Raw genomic sequence first — 19,699 nt, 5'->3', positions numbered from 1 at the left:
AGCGTGGCAGCTCCTAGGAGAGGACGCTTTTAGCTACTATTTCTATGGCACGTTTCTTGCCTTGCTTCCAGAGCTGTTATGACTCACGGAGGACGTCTCCTTTGGCTGCCCGGTCTCAATTGGTGTTTCTTCTTTATTTGCCTGAGGTGTTTTGTTTTGTTTTACACTTCCGCCATCACCATGATGGCACCCAAGGCGAACTCTCGCGAGAGGGAAGCCCAGCCTCCACGTCCCAGGCAGGGCGTGCGTCACATCCGCTGTCCGAGCTGTCTGGCCGCAGCTGTCCGGAGCCCCCAGCAGCGCGGCGCGGCCGGGCAGCAGGATGTCGGGAGCCGGCGCTCCCCCAGCGGGGGCCGGCAGGGGCGGGGCGGCCGCGGACTGGGGCGGCTTCGAGGACACCATGCAGGTACCACATGCGGGGGGGGAGTATCCCAGGATATAGGAGGAGGAGAGGGACGGTACTTCGGCGTATGGGGGGGAAGGGTGTATCTAGGGGGGGAAGGGGTTATCCTGTATTGTCATGAGCCGGGGGAGTGTGCTAGGGTATGGGGGAGGTCGTGCTAGGGGCTGGGGGTATCCTGGGCACAGGCTCGCCTGCAGCAGTGCTGATAGGCTGGTGGGGTGTGTGCAGGCTGGCGGCAGCGGTGGGGCAGCGGTGATTGACATGGAGAACATGGATGATACGTCTGGGTCAAGCTTCGAGGACATGGGCGAGATGCACCAGCGGATGAAGGAAGAGGAGGAGGAGGAAGCCGAGACAACAGTGGGGGATGAGGAGGATGGCGAGTTCCTGGGTATGAAGGGCTTCCGCGGGCAGCTGGGCCGGCAGGTGGCCGATCAGGTGAGGCAGGGCTGGGTGCCATCCCACCCTACACATGCACATACTGTCCCTTGGCTTCCCGAAGGGTGCCGGCATTGCTGGCCTCGTAGCACGTAGAGGGTGGGTGGCTGGAAGGCATATGCCCACAGGTACACACGTGTACACAGGCATGCTCATACGTGCATGCGCATGAAGCTGCACACGCATATGGATGTGTGTACACGTAGAGCATTCATGAACACAGATGAACGCGTGTGTACACACACCTATGGTCTCTGCCCAGCTTGCAGCCCTCCGGTTGACCCTGAGACACTCTAATGCCTCTTGCAGTTGCAGGAGATGACCAGGCAATAGTTGCACTAGGCTGGTGGTGGGAGCAAGACATGGGATAGCCCCCCCGGAAGTCATTTCAGGGCATTTCCTGGGACCGTGGACCGTGACTCCTGTCTTGTTCTCGCGCAGCTGCTCTGTATCCTGGTTGCTTCCAGTCACCTAGTGCTCCAGCCCTGGGGTAGTCCCCTGGGAGGTGGGAGGGTGGCAGCAGTGGTCAGTTGGTCTACTGCAGGTTTCCACCTTTTCCCCCCACAGATGTGGCAGGCGGGTAAGAGACAGGCCTCCAAGGCCTTCAGTCTCTACGCCAACATTGACATCCTGCGCCCCTACTTTGACGTGGAGCCCATCCAAGTTCGGAACAGGTGAGCAGGGGTGGAGAGGATGGGGGCTGTGAATGGGCCTGTGCAGGCACTTCACCTTCCTACCCCATCCCACTTATTGCCATGTCCAGTGTGAGGGATGTTTTGGAAAGGCTTCCCCAGGAGAGCAGAACAGGGGCACAGGGGCTGTCTTGTTAGAGCTGCAGTGGTGTTGGCAGAGCCACCCTCCTTAAAATGGGAGGTTGCTCATTTGTTTGTAAGTCCTTGGTGCTGTTTCCAGACATGAACTATGCAGCACCTTCTAGTCTATGTAGTGCTTATTTCCCACCTCTTCTGATGTGCAGCGAGTGATTCCCCACCTCTCTCCGCCACAAAGTGGCTGGTTCAACGAGGCAAAAGTTTGTGGGGTCTTCTCTGATAACCTCCTCCTGATCCCCACATCCCTTTTGGTGGCAAGTCCTTCCTTAGTCCACTGGGCTGGCAGCCACCTTTCAGAAACTGGCATGTGCAGTTAATTAGGATTGCAGTACAGGCTTTTTCCCTCTGGAGGCAGTGTTGCCACCAGTGCCCCAGTTTTCCTGGGAACTGGCTGGCTTGGTTGTGATGGAGGATAGGATATGGAGTCATGCATCACTAAACCACAGGTTCCAATGTGACCCTGGGTTCAGGGCTTAGCTGGCTCAGGGATTGGGGGACAAGGGATTTTCACATCTTGGATTTATTGTTAACCTCTTCTGTTACCTTCTTTGTTCTTGACATCTTTGTGTACCTCTGTGTGGTGCAGGTTGCTGGAGTCCATGATCCCTGTGAAGATGATTAATTTTCCACAGGTGAGTACTTTCCCAAGGAAGCTTTCCCCACAGCAAATTAGCCTCTGTATCCCAACTGAATGGGCCTTGGGTCCATGGAACACATAATTCATTCATATAAACAGGAGTGGAGATGGCAGGGTGACAAGTGCTATTATCAGTGTGCTGTGCACCTATACTTGCTGGGAGTTCAACACTTAACCAGAAGCAAAAACAGCTATAAGAGAGACTTTATTAAACCTTTGCTTCATCTTCTATCTCTGCAGAGCTGGCACAGTTACTCAGCTCTAGCTCCCCTCTCCAGGGACTTTTCTGAATTGCCAGTTTGCTAAAAAAAGAGAAGCCAGTTAAATATATTGCTGCCAACAGAGCTATAAACAGCCTTTGTTTTCTCTTGTATGAGAGCTGGGAACTCCAGGTCTGACACAGACTCTTTCTGTGGCCCTATGTTTAGCCTCAATCTCCCCACAGTTAATGGAGAGCTAGTGCCATAAGGGCGGGAAGTTAGTTAAAGCATTGTGTCAGACACATGCAACAGTCATTTCATGCGAGTTGCTTGGGCACAGATTCCTATAACGGTTCCTCAATCAAATCTTTGGGCAGTGGGACAGAACTGACTCAGGCTTCTGTTCTGGTGCCTCACTCAGTAGCTCTGTACTCTTTCCTCATAGACTCTTAATCAAATGGTGGGTTTAGTGTTGTCCTTGTCACCAGCCTTTGCAGAGTAACAGCTCAGGTCAACAAGTGGTCAGGTCACAAACTTTGTATGAGGCACCTGCTGTGTCCCTTGTTCAGTGTGATGCAGCATTTACAAGCCCTTCCCCTGTCTGTCTCCCCCTGTAGAAGATTGCAGGTGAGCTCTACGGGCCTCTCATGCTTGTCTTCACGCTGGTGGCCATCCTTCTGCATGGGATGAAGACCTCGGACACTATCATTGTAAGAACAAGTTTTGGTTACAGGTCAGGTTTTGCACCCAGCTGTAAGACTACATGGAGGTGGGTGAGGGAGGCTTTGTTTTGGAAGGGACTTGACTGGGAAGGTGGTGGGAAGATCTTATTGCCTAAGGCTGGAAGATGCAGAGAGACCGATACCCTGCTGCCCCGAGAAGCTGGCTGGTGGCAGGTCAGTGTAGTAGACTGTATAGCCTCCTCAATGTTGCCATGTGCTGGAGCTCTTGTGCAAGGTGCTAGTTGGCAGCAGCAAGGGCTGGGTTCAAATTTCAGCATACCCAATACGTTTTTTACTGTGGCTTAAGTGCCCACCCAGAAATCTGGAATCGCTCAATTGGATGGGGGTGCCCCTCATAAACAATGCCCCCTCCTCGCAAGCAGTGTAAACACAAAAGGTTAGATATATTACAGTACACACACAAAAAAAAAAATATCAAACAGCAAGGTATAATCTATAGTTGCACCCCTTTGGAGAGACTCCACCCATGCCCAGGCAGCCTGGGACTTGGGGGCTCACCCAGAGGGTTAGTTCTGGAGGCCTGCACCTCTAGACCTGCCACTCAGCAACAGGCTGGACAGAAGGGACCCACACCAGAGAATCTTATGAGCTACTCTTTGGGGTTTGCTGCACCTCAGGGACCTATCATTGCTCCCTGGGAGGCTGTGTAGGGTGCTGATCTCCACTTCTACACGGTGGCTGTGAAGGGGTGACTGGCCCAGTTAACATAGCGTACCCCCAAAATTCCTAGTTCTGATCGCACAGCTCAGCTGGGGCAGAGAAAATCTGGAGAGAAGCCTTATGGGCTAAGCCTACCTGTGGCAATGCCTGGCTGAGTTTTCCCTTTCATGTTGGCTCCTCTGGCTGGGGCGCTTCATTGGAGTCCTTTTTTTCCAGCTCCAGCCCCCTCTTATAGCCGGCTGCCTCTTCCTGTGTACGCGGCATGATATTACCAGTTTTGCCATGCTTCCATGCCTTTCTCTTAACCAGTTAATTTAAAAAAACACTGCTGACCCTGGCCAATGAGGCCAGGGCCTCAGGTTTCCCCTGATTTGTACTGAAGAAGAGAGACCAGGTTTTCTGGTCTTGGAACAAGCTGGGGTGGGGGGAGCCTGAAAGAAAAGGCCATAAAGCAGGGGTGGGGTTCTGCTTACTGTCCCTACAGCATGCATTTCACCAGATCAACGCTCACAGGAGGCCTGAGGGTAGAAGGAATGCAAGATGCAGTATTACAGCAAAATAGACACTGGTGGCATCCATTATCATAGCCAAAGTGCACTTTGTAGTACAGAATTTATGTACAGCAGATACGTAACCAGCACATTTTGCAGTAGAAACAAGAAACTTAGCAACATGAAACCAGAACACATCTTGCAGTACAAAATAACTTGTGCGGTTTGTGTGTTATGTTCTCCCTTCATTTTATGTGCGTTACATTCTAACCACAGCCCAGAATTTGACATCCCCACAACTCAACAACTCCTTGGTATGGGTTATTTCTAATGCCAGCATGGGAAAGTAACAGGTGTCTGTGATGCAGCTCTGCAGCTATTATAAGTTAGGTGCTGCACAGGCCTTCTAATTCTTACTGCCATGGACATGGTAGGTACAGGTGCAGAGTGGCTTTCTCCTGTAGGTGACAGGAAGGTTGGAGGTCCCTCTCCCCCTCTCAATTAAGGGGTGGTCTGTGCCAGGCTCTTGTCAGGTCCCCCTTCTGAGAGTCTGTCCTTTCTGGGTGGTCCTCCTCCATGGGTAGTGGGAGACAAACTAACTCCTCGACTGCCAACTGTAGGTTTCGGTGTACAGTTTTCCCAGTCCTATCTCAAGTCTTGCCTTATAGACAGGTAGGTCTCCAAGTCATTTGACCACTAAGTAAGGTGTGGCCTTCCATCTGTCAGCTATCTTGTGTTTTTTCCACTATGCCAAAATTCTGCAGTAGCACCCTGTCTTCAGACTGGAGCCTTGTATCCACTCTCTAGCATCATACTGGTGCTTGTGTCTTATCAGTATTCCTGGAAGTGGTTGTCATGGTGAGGTGATACTCTTTCTTAAGTCTGTCCTGTAGTTTGGTGAGATACTGTTTACACACATCATAACCGTCACTGTCTTCAACTACCCTGAAATACAAGTCTATAGGAAGGCGAGGTTCCCACTCAAACATCAAAAAGTAGGGGCTGAGCCCAGTGTTATCACTCTGAGTGGCATTGTAAGCATGTGTCAAAAATGCAGCATGCTGACTCCAGCTCACTTTCTCTTCTGCACACAGTGTTCCCAACATGTTTAGCAAAGTCCAGTTGAAATGCCTGGGTAGCGAGTCCCCTTGTGGGCAATATGGGATGGTTCTGGATTCTGAATTCCAGCTATCTTGAACGCCTTTCAGAAGTCAGCTTTCAAAGTGTTTCCCCTTATCCAAGTGTATTCAACCTGGAAACCCATAAACAGAGAAGTATTTTTCCCACTGCACACATGTGACTGTAGTGACTCTGGTCCTGAGTGGGTTATATTTGGGCATACCAAGGGAAATGGTTTGTCACCGCTAAAATATCCCCAGTGCTCTTCCTATCTAGTTCCAGAGACTGGAAATCAATACATACCAGTTTGAGTGGCTTCATACTGGCAATGCTTTGCAGATAGGCAGTCTTGGAGGGTAGGGTTTTCCTTTGCATGCACTGAGCACAAGACTCGCAATTCTGTCAGACATTGCCGGCCATCCGTGGCCATTAGAATCTATCTCGAATAAGTTCCAGAGTCCTTTCAGACCACAAGTACCCAAAGTCATAGTGGAAAGCTGTCATGGCTACAGTTCTGTATCTGTTGGGCAGCACCAACTGCTTTTATTGCTTACCACATGGGTTGGTGGTTATTCCATGCAGCACTCCATCCACCAATTTTAAGTTAAACCCACTCCCTCAGGAATACTTTAGTACCTGCAGCTAACCTGATTAGAAGAGTACCCCACTCCTTTTACACCTTTTATAACATCGCATGTCTGGGCTTGTTCTTGCACTTCTTGCAGACCAGCAGCATTAAGCCTATGTAAAGGGGGTTGTTCCAGCACCACATAGTTAACAGATAGCTGGAGAATACTCTCCTGGGGAAGACCCAACATTTTAGCAGTGCGCTTTGATAGAGAACCTGGGGGCAGTGTTTCTTTACAGCTGTAGTTGCATATACCCCTAGTTACTTCCTCTTCGATTCCCACAACCTCCTCTGGGAGTTCCAATCAGATTATAATGTAGTCGTTATAGGGATGTGCCTCTTGGCTCAGACCACACAAACTTAGCCCATTAAGGGTTACAGCAGCAAGTGCCTCAGGTACTCATAGAATGACTGAAAAAATCCTGCCCCTTGGGCAGGGGGCTGGACCCGATGATCTTGCAGCCCTAATGTCTATGAAATCTGTGAAATGATAGTCACCTGAGACCAGCTGTCTAGCGTATTAGGACACACTTTCTCCTCAATCCTCACCTAGGACCTCTATTCGGGGTGCTACTAGGCCTGGAGGGAGCTATCCAGGCAAGCCTGGAGGGTGGGAGTCTTGGACTTATAGAGATTTTGGCAGCTACCCCATCCTCATTTTCTGACTTTACCCAGCCAACTCTCAATTTCTGCAACACCAGGGTGGGGTTCTTGGCATTTCCACACCTGGTAGCTGAATGCCTGTGCTCCCCACACTTATGAAACAGGGGGTGCCTAGCTTACTTATGGGGTTCTGAGATGACAGACCCCTGGGGGGCGCCCAGTGGCCTCAAAAGACCTGTGGGGTTTAGGACCCACAAGATCCATCCTGCTTGGTAATGCAGCCACCTATTCCCCCAGGATTTCATCCTGTCAAGAGAGATCTTGAGTGTTCACTACCAAGGCTCTTGGGGTTGCGGGGTGGGGAGCAGCCCTGCCATGGGACTAGATAGACTCCTTCACTGTTTGCTGCTCCTCCTTCTCCCAGATCTTTTATCAGTTGACTGAGACCCAAGGGATTGACTATCTGATTAGTGAGGTTGAGGTTCACTAGTATTCTTTTATTGTATACCACCCCATCAATATCTGGTTGAGTCTAACAAGGTTAACTCCTTTCTGAGTTAGACGTTCTTTAGCTATAGCCTTCTGCAGCATCTTCTCCAGCCTCAGCACATAGACGGAGACCTTTTCCCTTTTCTTTTGGTAGATGCTGCAAAATTTAAAATACAATTTGTCAGCCCTCTCTGTACCTCCGAACGCACCTAGTAAGTCCTTGTGGCACAGTTGAGCCGTGATGGTAGGATTGTCGTATTTTAAAGCACAAATCACTCCAAAGGCTGGCTCCCTGAGGCTCTCCATTAAGCAGCGCCATTTCTCTTCATCCAGCATTTGCCAGTGCTCTAAGCATGAGAATACCAGACCTCCAAAGCCTCCTCACCAGGCAAGGGGGGAGTGGCTTCCTATATGGAGCAGACTCTGGATGGGGCTGCACAGCCTCCCTTAAAGCCTGCCCTGGCACTGCTGCCTATGCACCAGGGAACCCCTCAGAGTTATCCATGTTCATAGACTAGAGGGGAAGGACTTGCTGCTTTTGCCTGCCTTCCTTCCCCCCGCTGACTCATGTGGACTCTTTGCATCTGCCAAGTACATCCTTAGTAGGGATAGATGGAGCCTGGATCCTGAAAGCAGTCAGGGTCCAAATCTCATTATCTACCTCTATTAGCACTGGGACTTCCAGAGGATCTACTGATACCGGTAGCTCACAAAGCACAGCCTGGCCTCCCTCCTCTGTCCTAACCTTCAGTCTGTGTACCCTGTACTTTTCTAAAATACGTAAAAGATTTTTGCAAGAGGCCCTGTACTGTTTCCCTGGTTAGCTCTCTCAATATGCCAGTATAACGAGTAAGGATTTCTCTGGCTGTACCTGCACTTCCTTTTACCAGGTGCCCAACACTGACAGCACCATCTGATACTAACCCAGTCCAAGGTAATCCTTATTCACTACTATGTAACTGCTTGCAAGGGATAGTGAGTAACCCCCAAAATATCAGGGGACCCTTTGAATCTTGAGGTGCAGCAGGCAACCCAATTTCAGGGGGCAGTGGATACCCCAAAACTGTGGATGCAAAATCCATCCACAGATCTAAGAATGCACCTCCAATTTATTCAGGGTACAGTGGAAAATCGCTTTGGGTGTATCCAAAAATGATATCCCAGACAAGCACCTAAAATAACATTTCTGCCAGGCACTGGTCAGAAGCAACAAGGGCTGGGTTCAAATTTCGAGGTACACCAAAAGTTTTCACTGTGGCTTGAGCCCCCACCCAGAAATCTGGGGTCAGCAAATTGGATGGTGGTGCCTCATAAGCAACATCCTCTTCCCCCCTCCTTGCAAGCAGTGTACCAGAAAAGGTCAGATTTATTACAGTAGAGAAAGACAAAGAAAGTACCAAATGCAATTCAAAATACCATTAACTACAAGGCATAGTCTGTAGTTGCACTCCTTTGGGGAGACTTTGCCCATACCCAGGCAGTCTGAGACTTGGGGGCTCACCCAGAGGGTTAGTTCTGGAGCATATATCTGCCACTCGGCAACAGGCAGGACAGGAGGGGCCAAAGCACGCTTTGCACTACAAACAAGATACATGGAACAACATGAAACAGAGCATGTGCTGCAGTACAAAATGGTGTGTATGTTTTGTGTGTTACAGTCTCCCTACATTTTGTGTGTGTTACATTGTTAACAGCTACCAGAAGCTAATGGATCTCTTCAAGGATGAGTGTTTGAAGAGTGGCTGGTAACTTTTCTGTACATGCATGATGTCTCCTCTCCCAACCTTCACCTTTTTGTTTTCTGTGTAGAGAGAAGGCACACTGATGGGGACAGCCATTGGCACCTGCTTTGGTTACTGGCTGGGTGTCTCCTCCTTTATCTATTTCCTGGCATACCTGTGCAATGCCCAGATCACTATGGTGCAAATGTTGTCGTTGCTGGTATGTACAGAATGGGATTCCTGGGGTACATTATGATCTGCTTGGAGCTTCAATAGATTAGGAAGTTTGGGCTCCCTTCTCAGGATTGAGAATGTGTTCCCTGCATCCTGGTAAAGTGAGGATCCCTGTGTGAAGGTGAATAAGGTGCACCCCCCCACACACACAAACACCCCTACATGCAGCTTGTTTTGGAGCAAGAAAGGAATTTCCTTTGAGTCCTAGGCAGCTCTTTCTGCCCATGAGAATCCTGAGATAAGGCGTTGTGGGGGAGGTGGACAGTAATAAGATCTCTTTGTTACTTTTCCTGGGGCCTGGTTTTGAAAGTTGGGAGGTTTCAGTTTGCCCCTAAAGGTAGCTTTCCTTCATCCCCTTCAGACCCTGTCACTGTCCAAATTTCTATGGGTCCTCCAGTCCCATGTACCTTAGGCAGGCTCCAACTTCCTGATGCAGAACAACATGCTTTGAGCACAGGTATCTGTGCTGTATGATGGCTGCACTTGTCTGGAGTTGTGCAGGCAGCTACAGTGAAGCTTTGGGCTTCTCTGACATGCATCAGGAATATGTTGCTCTTGTTCCTGTCCATTTAACCCCCCTATACCTCCGTGCCCAGTTGTTCATTCTGACCTTGCACTTTCTCTTTCTGACAGGGCTACGGCCTTTTTGGACACTGTGTCACTCTCTTCATCACATATAACATCCACTTCCACTCCCTTTTCTATGTATTCTGGCTCGGGATTGGTGGCCTCTCCACGTTACGCATGGTAAGAGATAGTCACCCTGGCTTGCAGCCAAAATACTTAATTTTGCAGGCAGGGGTGTTTGTCATTGCCCTGTCTAGATGCATTACCCCTCCTAGAGCAGTGACATTCACTACTGACTGGCTGAGGAACTGCATGAGAAGCTGGTTTTAATCTAAGAGCCACAGCAGTATATTCATCCCCCTATGAATTGTGGCAAAGGCACTCCAGCTCAAAAGAAAAGGGAAAACATACAGTCCACGAGTTAATGTTTTCAGTGAAGAACTGCATTTGATATGTTATAGAGCCACTTGAGGCCTGGGAGCTAATTATTGATGATGGCATTATGATCTGCTCTCTGTTCATTGGAGTTGGCAGTGATTCTCATCAGACCCAGTCTGACTGTTGCAAAGCCCAGCCTGACACTACTGTCAGTGGTACTGTTAGGTGGGGTGGCTGTGAGATGCCCAGACCTTGTCCACTTCCGTTAGCATGTCAGGAGGTTGCTGCTCCCCGGTGGGACTCTAACCCTTTCTCTGAGGGGCCCCAGAGGCCTGGTTGTTTGCAACACTTGATGCAGCAGGGATCCTGTTATCCTGCCTGAAGGTGGGGATGAGGGATTGGTAATGACTCTTTGTACGTATCCTTCTGAAAATTAACACAAAATGAACCAGGACATTAGGGCTTGAGAGCTTTTCCACCCTTTCGTCCCAGAATCTCCATTAGCTCTTGCAGCATGGCCCATCCTCGTACATGCTCAGGGTTCTAAAATTGGAGGCTGGGGCAGCAGGAATCTTCTCTAACATGTCTTGTACCTAGGTTGCTGTCTTGGTGTCACGCACAGTGGGACACACCCAACGGCTCATATTGTGTGGAACCCTGTCTGCCCTGCATATGCTCTTCCTCCTCTATCTGCACTTTGCTTATCACAAGGTGGTAGAAGGTAAGAGAAGAGGCAGAAAGGCAACACCCTCGTGTACCTGAAGGACTACTCATTGTTCTCCCTAGCCATGGGCCAACTGTGGAACGGGCTGTGTTGGATCAGACCCTAAGTCTGTCTGTGTGCATATGTTGTATTTGGCAGAGGCTGCTAGTGGCTGCTTTAGACAGTGGCGTAAAAGTCCAGCAGGAGGCAGAGCTGGGCTGACCTGCTGCCTACACTAGGTCTCCTTCTAGCATTTAATATCCCTAATTCAACAAGATTTATTTCCCTGCCAAGATGTATTGATGCACCTGTTATACCTCTGACCAGTCTTACTGTAGCTATGAACATCTAATCCTCTTCTTAATCTTGCTAAATACTCAGGAAGGGCAACTCTGTATGATAGGACAGTCCATAGCCTAATCATGTGTTTGCATGACCATGTTTTTTTCTTACAACCTTTAGCATTAGTTACCTTTTAATGTCATTGGCCATTCCCTTGCTACAGTAAAAAGGACAGAAGCCCCCAACATCTGTCCCCTCTAGCTGTCATTGTGTGCTTGTATGACCCCTCCTTATTTGTCTTGTAGCAAAGTGAACAATCCCAGTTTTTCCAGCCTCCCTTTTCATGTAGAAGTTTTTCTTAATCGTAGTCATCAGCTTGCACTAGAACCTCTCTAATTCCACAGTCCCCTCTCTGAGATGCTCCCAGGTCCCACTTGCAAATCTTCAGCAGACAGGTTATGGTAGCATTTCCTCTGTGGGATTCACCTCAGGGCGCCCAAGGAGAAGTCACTTGTATCGAGGGGAGGAACTGAAAGGGTAATAAGTAGGGACTGGGGCAGAGCACCTCAGTTGATGCCCACGTTCCCTGCCAAACCAGATCTTTATTGAAGAGATGTACAGATTCCATACTCCACCCGTCTCAGCTGCAGCTCCTAATGTAAACTGTGTTAAGAGCACCTGGGGATGGGAAGTAGGAGTGATCTGGGCTGAGGACAGCAAAGCAGCATTCACTAGTAGTGCCTGTGCTGAGGTCAGAGCCACATCTCTAAGGTGACAAGCTCTGTACTGCTCTGGGAGGTGCCCACAGCTTCCCTGCTCTAGTTCAGGGGTGGCATGCTCTGATCTGTGTACATGGTGCACAGTATGGAGGTGTTTCTGCTTTCTGTGAAGCTGAAGGCCGTTGTAACTCCTTGCTACCTGTCCCCACCAGCTACTCTTTGGTCTGAGTGGAGTAAAGACATTTGTTGTGTCTGGTTTAGCCCAGTAGTGACCTTTGCTTCTTTTCCCTTCCCCCACAGGTATCTTGGACACGTTGGAAGGACCCAATGTCCCCCCATTTCAGAGAGTTGCCAGAGACATTCCAGTTGTTTCCTCTGTGGTACTGAACACAACAGTCAAAGTCATGGCCCTGACCTCATAGTCTCATGGACTTGTTGCCCTCATCTCTTCTGGGGCCAGCTAGGTCACAACCTCCTGCTGTTACTCGGAAAAAAGGCAAAATGGCAGGCATAGGACTCGGTTTCTCTCCGCCCCGCTCCTTTGGGTTAAGGTTTCAGGGAGCTAAATGCAGGGCTTCTTGATTGACTCAAAGGAGGCAGGCTCCCTCAGCCTGGACCTGGGCTGCACCATGCACAGCTGTACTCTCAGCGTCATCCATGTAGCTGGGATTTTGTAAGTCATTTTCCCCCTCCCTTGCTGTCTTGCTTGCTCTTGTACACCCCAGGCTACATGTTCTGCTCCTCTCCTTTAGAGAGAAGAATTAAATTGCTGTTGGTGCTGAGTGATGTCTTACCTTGAAACTGCCTCGTACAATGGGAGAGCTCTGATAGGTCCCATAAAATCTGTTCTCTCTTCTCCTTGTGGGGCCAAAGTGGAGTTATTTGCTCCATTGTATTCTCCAGGCATTTGTCCCATCTACTTCTACAATATCTCAAATGAAGCAACTTCCCCTAAGGTGATTGTTTCACAGCCCAGGAAGCCAGAGGCAACTGCAGTTCAGCTGGAGCGCTGAGTAACTGAATTGCCTTCCCTGTATGCCTGCAGACAGCTCCTGCCAACAGTTGCAGGCTGCTCCTTGCCCTTCTTTCCCTTTTGTTGCCATGCACCAAAACCAAACAGGTTTCCAGTCTGTCGATGCAACATATTCCCCCCAGGGGCTTTGTTCCTTTTCTCTCATCTCTATTTCCTTTACTCGGGCTCAGGGGAAGGACTAGTTGTGACTCCTCAAACTGAAAAGTTTTTGGTGAAGAGGCCTATTTACTTTGCTGCAAAGCACCCTGCCTGTCTCCTAGCTGGGGGCTTTTTTTTTCCTGTTTGGGGAAGCATTGTCCCAGCATGCATACTTTGCCCTGTGCTCTCCGGCTGCTTCAGGCTGAGGCGCAAGTATTCTGTTTTACAGAATCACAATCAGTGCAGAGGCAGATCTGCTGGCCTGCTCCACTTCATGTGCACTGATCTGGGGATGTATTAAGTGAACAGAAGCCACCCTAAGTCCTTCCCCCCCAGCTCTGGGCAAACCTTGCTGTAAGGGTAGGGAGAAAAAGCAGTCTGCACCTGCTGGGCCTAGCTGCTGTCTTGCCTTCTGGGGTCCATAGGTGCTTAACACAAGCAGAAGCAGCTTCCAAGCTGCTGCATCCTGTACTGGGCAGAATATTTAGTCTGGTTCTTCCTCCTCTCGTAGCCTCTCCTGGGGTACTTTGGGAGAGGAGCCAGCCTTGCAGTAGCCATCCCCTGAGGCTTCTCAGAGCTTATCTCCTTGGAGCTCCTACAGGGACACAGACACCATCCGAGCTGCATCTGCACACTCCTTTCCTACAACACAGTTGCAGCAAGGGTGGAGCAACAACTACTCAGAGCAGAGTTGGAGAAATGGTGGGAGGCAGGTGAGGAAGTGGAAAGATGAACTTGTAAACACCCTGGTGGGGGGGTGCTGTCCAAGCAGTTCAGTGTAAAAATCCCAGAGGATGTCTCTGAAAGCACTTTGAGTTTTTGAGTTCATAAAACCAGCTTAGCAGGTTTAGTCAAAGGTGGCCCACCCCAGGGAGAGAGCTGTGTGTCCATAGCTGCAATCCAGGCCTTATTTTGCCTGAATGAGCCATGTGGAAAGAAAAATGTTATCCAGAATGAGCCATGTGGGGACACTGAGGGGCTTACTGCAGGCCATAAACTGTGACAAAAGAGGGTGCTAAGGCCTCGCTTCTAATTCACACCTGCTCTCACAGAATGAGCTTCTGAATTGCTGGTTCTTCAAGCATGGAATAGAGGCAACAGAACTAACTTGGAGATGGGGAAAGACGTTTCTTCTCTAAGACATTGGGCTGATTGCAGGTTGAGCAGTGACCAAAAACTATTTTTGCTCTGACTTCAGCACAGCCACAAGTGTGCCATGCCTCCAGCCTGCCGTCTGGCCACTGACCAGCAGGGCCTCACAGCAGTCCTTGCTGTGGGAGAAAGCAAGCTCACCCACATAGGGATGGGCCCTCCAGTCCTTCCAGCTCCAGTATCTCAGATCATGCTCCACAGACTCACTTGAAGCAGAGCAGATGTCAGAGACAGGGCAAGTCCAGCACCTCCCTTCATAGGCAGGGCAGGGTAGCACCCTGGAGACTGACATCTTAGAAGCTGATGAAATGGGCTGTTACATATGCCTTATGCCTTTTTTAAATGTGTCTCAGGCCAAATTGGCCATATCAGTCCTGAATTCTCTTAACTGAGCAGAGCTCAATCATTCAAGTCTGTGTGGTGCTACCACCAGCAAGTATCTTACCTCCTGGACTCTTCAACCTGGGGGTTCAGATACACCCCCCCGCATCCATGGCAAGCATCCTGTATGCAAGCCTGGAGGCCTTGGAGTTCAGATGGCCCCTTGTCTTGTTTGCCCTTAGAGAAAAGGCTGAAGAAGCAAGCTAGACCAGTGTTTCCCAACCAGTGTGCCACTGCCCAAAATGCCGTCCAGCTGGCCACGCACCCCCCAACCTGCGTCTGGTGTGTTGCAGTGCTTTTTTATTTAGGTGAGTGTGATGTGAGGCGAGAAAGGTTGGGAAATGCTGAGCTAAAGAGAAAGCCCAAAAGCAGTCCCCCTTACCATAAATTATGTAGCAGAGATATTCCCATTGGGATGCTTAAGTAGATTCTTGCAGGGTCAGCCTGCCCGCAGTGCAGGGGACAAGCCATTACCCTCAACTACGCTAAGTCATTCAAGGCTGAAAAGAAGGGAATCTACCCTGCCAGGTAAGTAAAACTACCTGGGCTGAAACCATCATCCTTGTATCTCTCCTGCCTCTTCCAATCTCGTGTCTCAGGCCAAATCAGTAATGAATTCTCTTGACTGAGCAGAACTCAATCATTCAAGTCTGTGTGGTGCTACCACCAGCAAGTATCCCCCCTCACAGAAACTTCAGCCTGTGGCTTCAGATACTCCAGGGGTGGGCAAAATTTGGCCCGGGGGCCAGATGCAGCCTGCCAGGCCGTTCTGTCTGACCCGTGGGGCCCCTAAAAAATTTAGAAAATTAATGTTCATCTGCCCTGGGCTGCCTGTCATGCAGCCCTTGATGGCTTGCCAAAAATCAGTAAGCGGCCCTCTGCCCAAAATAATTTTCCACCCCTGAAATACTCCCAAATCCATGGCAGGCATCCTCCGTGCAGGCCCCACATCTGGAGGCCTTGGAGTTCAGATACCCTCAAGTCTTGCTTTCTATTAGCCAACTGGCCAAAGGAGCATGTTAGAAGGAAATCCTCGATCTCCATAAAAATAAAACGTATAGCTGAGATCCTCCCATTGGGAGACTATAGTAGACTCTCATAGGGAGGTCCTGCCCACAGTGCACTGGGCAAGTCTCCACCCTTACTGCACAACACCAGTTAAGGTGAACTTGGCTTGGTGATAATGGTATCTCCCCTGCCAGAATAGAGCAAGCTGACCTGAGCCAAATATCTCCCCTGCCTTTTTGAACAAGTTGGTCTGTAAAGGATCCCTGGTATACCTTCAGCCTGACTTCAGACTAATACAGTTAACTACCTCTATCATCCCTAATAAGGAGAGTCTTATATGTTGCTTTGGGGTCAAAGCCTGGCACAGGTCATGACTTCACTTCCTTCCTGCTGTGTGCCACATTTGGCTCCTGTATTCCTGTCCCAGGTCATACTCTGCAAGTCTTTGCAGAACTGTCGAATGTTTTTTGCAGGTTTGTATTCTGTTTCCCTGAGCCAGTCTTGCAAGAGAAAGCATCAGACTATTTTGGTAAGAATGGTGTGTATGTTATGGATCCATAGGATGTGTTGTACCCCCCAGCTTTCAGACTGTCTGAGAGATCAAAGAACACCAAATTCCCCCAATACAGTGGGCTGTCAGGCTAGCTGGTTAAAGCAGTGGTTCTCAAACTTTTTTGTACCAGGACAAATTTGTAAGCATCAGCCAGTCTTGACCCAGTGCCCCAACTCTAAAGCCACTGCCCCCCAGGCCCCAGCCCCCGCCATGTGTGGGGCAGGGAGTGTGTGGGGCATGGTGGGGCCCAAGCAGCCCCTTGCAGGGTGGAGCTCTGTCAGCCTGCAAGCAAAAAGCCATGGTTTCTCATGCATTTCTCCTTTGAAGGAGAATCCGTGTTTAAAGTTTGTTCTCCTACCCTGGAGATCTTCAGGAGATCGGACACACACCTTGCTGGGGTTACTTGATCCCAGCAGTCTTTTCTGCTCAGAGCAGGGGAGCTGGGCCTGATGATCTCATGAGGTCTCTTCCGACCCTAAACTTCTGTAAAACCTTTCATATATTCTTGTAACCCGCTTTTGAGGAACACTGAGTTAAAGTACACTGTAGCTAGTGGTACATAAGGCAGGGATGTGGCTAGCATTGCAACCAGTTGCTCAACTCCCTGGCCTGAATGACAGATACCCTGAGTTCAACTGAGGGCAGACTGACCTAAGTCTAGAATGAGGCTTTTCACTTGTACTACTGGATCCTTAGGAGGACTTGTTACCTGAACAGTTGTGCTTGAGGTGTGGTCAGTTTTGAGACATTCAAGGAGAGATAAGGGTTCCACTCTATAATAAATGAGCTTTGAGAGAGAAACACAACACATTCACAAGCAATGAGTGAGTTACCTTGCTAAGCAGATGTTCAATCCCAGAGTGATGATCAGATAGCATTTAGGTCCGCAAGACAGCATATCACCTTGGGAATCTTGAAGATGTGTTCAACCATTTTCTTTGTCTCTCCCCACCCTTATCTTTCATTAGTTTACCTAATGCACAAGCATGTTTTATGATAATTCCCCTAATCCTGTTGGCTTAGAGCCTTACCTTTACTCTCCCAATTATGCTTCACTTATGCCCATTCAAAGTGATGTTTGCTACATCTTTTTCTCCCCAGAAACAAGATAACAGGTTTTAGTTTAACCTTAGTCATCACAAAGTTTTAACCAGGGCTGGCAAGCTAGAGCAAGAAACTAATAAAACTCAACTTTTCTAATTTAATAGGGCCTTGATATGTTTCTGCAACTTAATGATGAGCTCAGCCTTTGCTGATCTTTGTTGTGGAAGAAGGTAGAGAAGCAGAAAATGCATTCAGATGCTGACTGTAGCTTTTCGGCCTCTAGCTTTTCGGGTTTGTAGCTCCAGCACTGCTGTTTTTCACCATGACTCTTCAAGTTACTTCAGAATAACCCAAAATTCTTATAAGATTTGATTTCCTCAGGACCCTTGTGAGTGACACTACAGCAAACAGGGGGCTACCCTTACAAAAGAAAGCTTTTATTAGGCAGCTGGAAGGTAGTGTTCGGGCACACTGGGACAGAATAGGAAAGTGAAACCCACTGAAGAGGCCATGGGCGCAGTGCAGTTGGTCTCTTTAGTCCACAGTTTCCAGGGTTTCTTCCCTTTCTGCAGCTGGCTCTTTATCACTGCCTCCAGCACCTTCCGGTCTTTCGGAAAATCCACGCTCAGCTGATTCTATGTTTTCTTTGCCAGGCAGTTATGGAAAAAGTAACATCCAGTTGCTTGTCTTGTATCATTTATTTATTTATTTATTTTTAAACATTGATTATCCTTAGTGGTGGAGTCAGACCAACCAAGCCAGCCTCCTTTTATTGCTGTGGGCCACGAGCATCATAGTATACAAAATCTTATGCTCTAGATGTCTCTTATGTAATCAGTCTATAAGGTGCAGCTCTACCCTGCCTTTTGCCTGACTTCAGACTAACACAGCCAGCTGCCTCTCTCATATACTCCTACCCACCCAGGAGCAGTGATTCAAAACGAGGCAGTTTTGCCTAAAAACACCTGTTTCACTCCTACCTCACAATGTACTGCTGCATAAGCCTGTGTGGAGGTTGCTAAACCTGATGGGGTCAGGACTAGGAACAGATTAACCTCTAAGATTTCTTGCCCAATGCCTTGTTGCTGTTTGTGCCCGCCCCCCCAGTGCAGGGAGCAGTATAGCAGGGAATAATGTGATGAGAAACTTGAGCGGCTGCAAGCTGCTCTCACTGTGTAGAGCAGACAACAAAAGATTCTGGCACAAGGACTTTTGAAAGTGCCAGGCTGGTATCCCAAGTGATCCCTTGGATTGACAGCAGAAGCCATACATCAAGCATATCTGGGCCGGGGGGGGGGGGTCCTCTTCTCACAGCCACTCTAATAATAGCTCTTTAAATGGAACAGTAACTAATTGGTGCCTGAAGGTGGTGGCTGCAGGGGAGAGACCACAGCATCTTCCTGTAAAACCCGTGCTGTTTAGAGGCATAGAAAAGACTTAGCTGGCTGTCCAGGCACCCTCCCAGTCTGGCTGCTGACTGTGTTTCTGGAGTGCTTGGACACTCAGCCTGTTTTGCTCACCTACCCTGCAAACCAAAGGGCCTTCTTCCTGCTCAGCTACACAGACACATGTAAGAAACCACAGTTCCTGTTTGCAAGGCATCCCTTGCACTTGTGCAGGATGCTTGGTTGCAGAGAACTGCTGTTTGTGCGACAGGGCAGGGCCCCTCCTGCAGCTCCCATGCGGGTGCCTCTCCATGCCCACATTCCCCTCACTGGGTTTTTGAGCCTTCTCAGAACTGCTCTTCCCTGCCTCTGCCTCCTTGCTCTTCATACCATTGCTGCTCAGCAGGGAAGTAGTGGGGAGGGCACTTGCATTTCTCAGTAAAACAAGCCCTGGGTGGAAAGCACCAGAGCATGGCATGGCACTATGTTCACAGGAACTTAGATGCTGCTGCCAAAGCCTTGGAGTTGTCACCTGAACCCAAAGCCTTATCTCCCTTGTTTGGCTGCTCCCCTTTAGCAGCTCTCTGCTGGGATGCGAAATGTGATCCAGGGCTCAGGTGACCTGCTCTCCACACCAAAGACAGAAGGCAAGTGACGCTAGGACAGGCTCCCCAGGATCCTGTTTCTCCCTCACTTTCCATCTCCACTCACCTACTGGTGAGCCTGTGGCGGACACTGGGGGCCTGGGTTTGCACCCTTCATTACCTATTTTGGAGGTTTCTGGAGGCAGCACCAAGCCTTTTTCTTTAGCAGCCCGAAGGCTCACAGAAGCTGCCTACTTGTGTGGTTTCACCCAACCTATACTCTGCTCCCCTGGTTTCCTGTGCAGTTTACCCGAGTTGAAGTTGCAGGCTCTCTCCATCCCATTTTCCTCCAAGTGTAGAATTCCCTCGGGAATGTTCGTTTCATGTTTCCCCAGCTTGCTCTGATTGGGCCCCCTAGGAAGCATGGTGACAGGAAGAAAGTCATGCCCCTTCATTTGCATTCCTCACGCTAAGCAGGTTCATTACATGGGACTGGAGCCAGAAAAGCCTGCCCAGTATGTGCTGCTGAGGTACAAACGATGGTGCTTCCCAACCCTGTTGTTAGTGCAAGCTGCA

At 49.4% G+C, this 19,699-nt stretch overlaps 1 protein-coding gene across 1 annotated transcript; it reads left to right on the top strand.

The window, feature by feature from the left end:
- The first annotated feature begins 232 nt into the window (after positions 1–232).
- On the top strand, positions 233–12,627 carry YIPF3 (Yip1 domain family member 3). Its single transcript, XM_090046131.1, has 9 exons — positions 233–406; positions 632–841; positions 1,409–1,515; positions 2,258–2,303; positions 3,126–3,218; positions 9,051–9,182; positions 9,830–9,943; positions 10,739–10,862; positions 12,146–12,627. The coding sequence occupies exons 1-9, from the start codon at positions 323–325 to the stop codon at positions 12,265–12,267; spliced, it is 1,032 nt and encodes a 343-aa protein (XP_089902257.1). The 5' UTR covers positions 233–322; the 3' UTR covers positions 12,268–12,627.
- The last annotated feature ends 7,072 nt before the right edge of the window (positions 12,628–19,699 follow it).

This window comes from Crocodylus siamensis, chromosome 1, assembly GCF_052110815.1.
Source record: "Crocodylus siamensis isolate JL-2025a chromosome 1, ASM5211081v1, whole genome shotgun sequence".
Taxonomy (NCBI): Eukaryota; Metazoa; Chordata; order Crocodylia; family Crocodylidae; genus Crocodylus; species Crocodylus siamensis.
The sequence above is the reverse complement of the archived record's forward strand: the minus strand, read 5'-3'. Positions and strand labels throughout refer to the sequence as shown.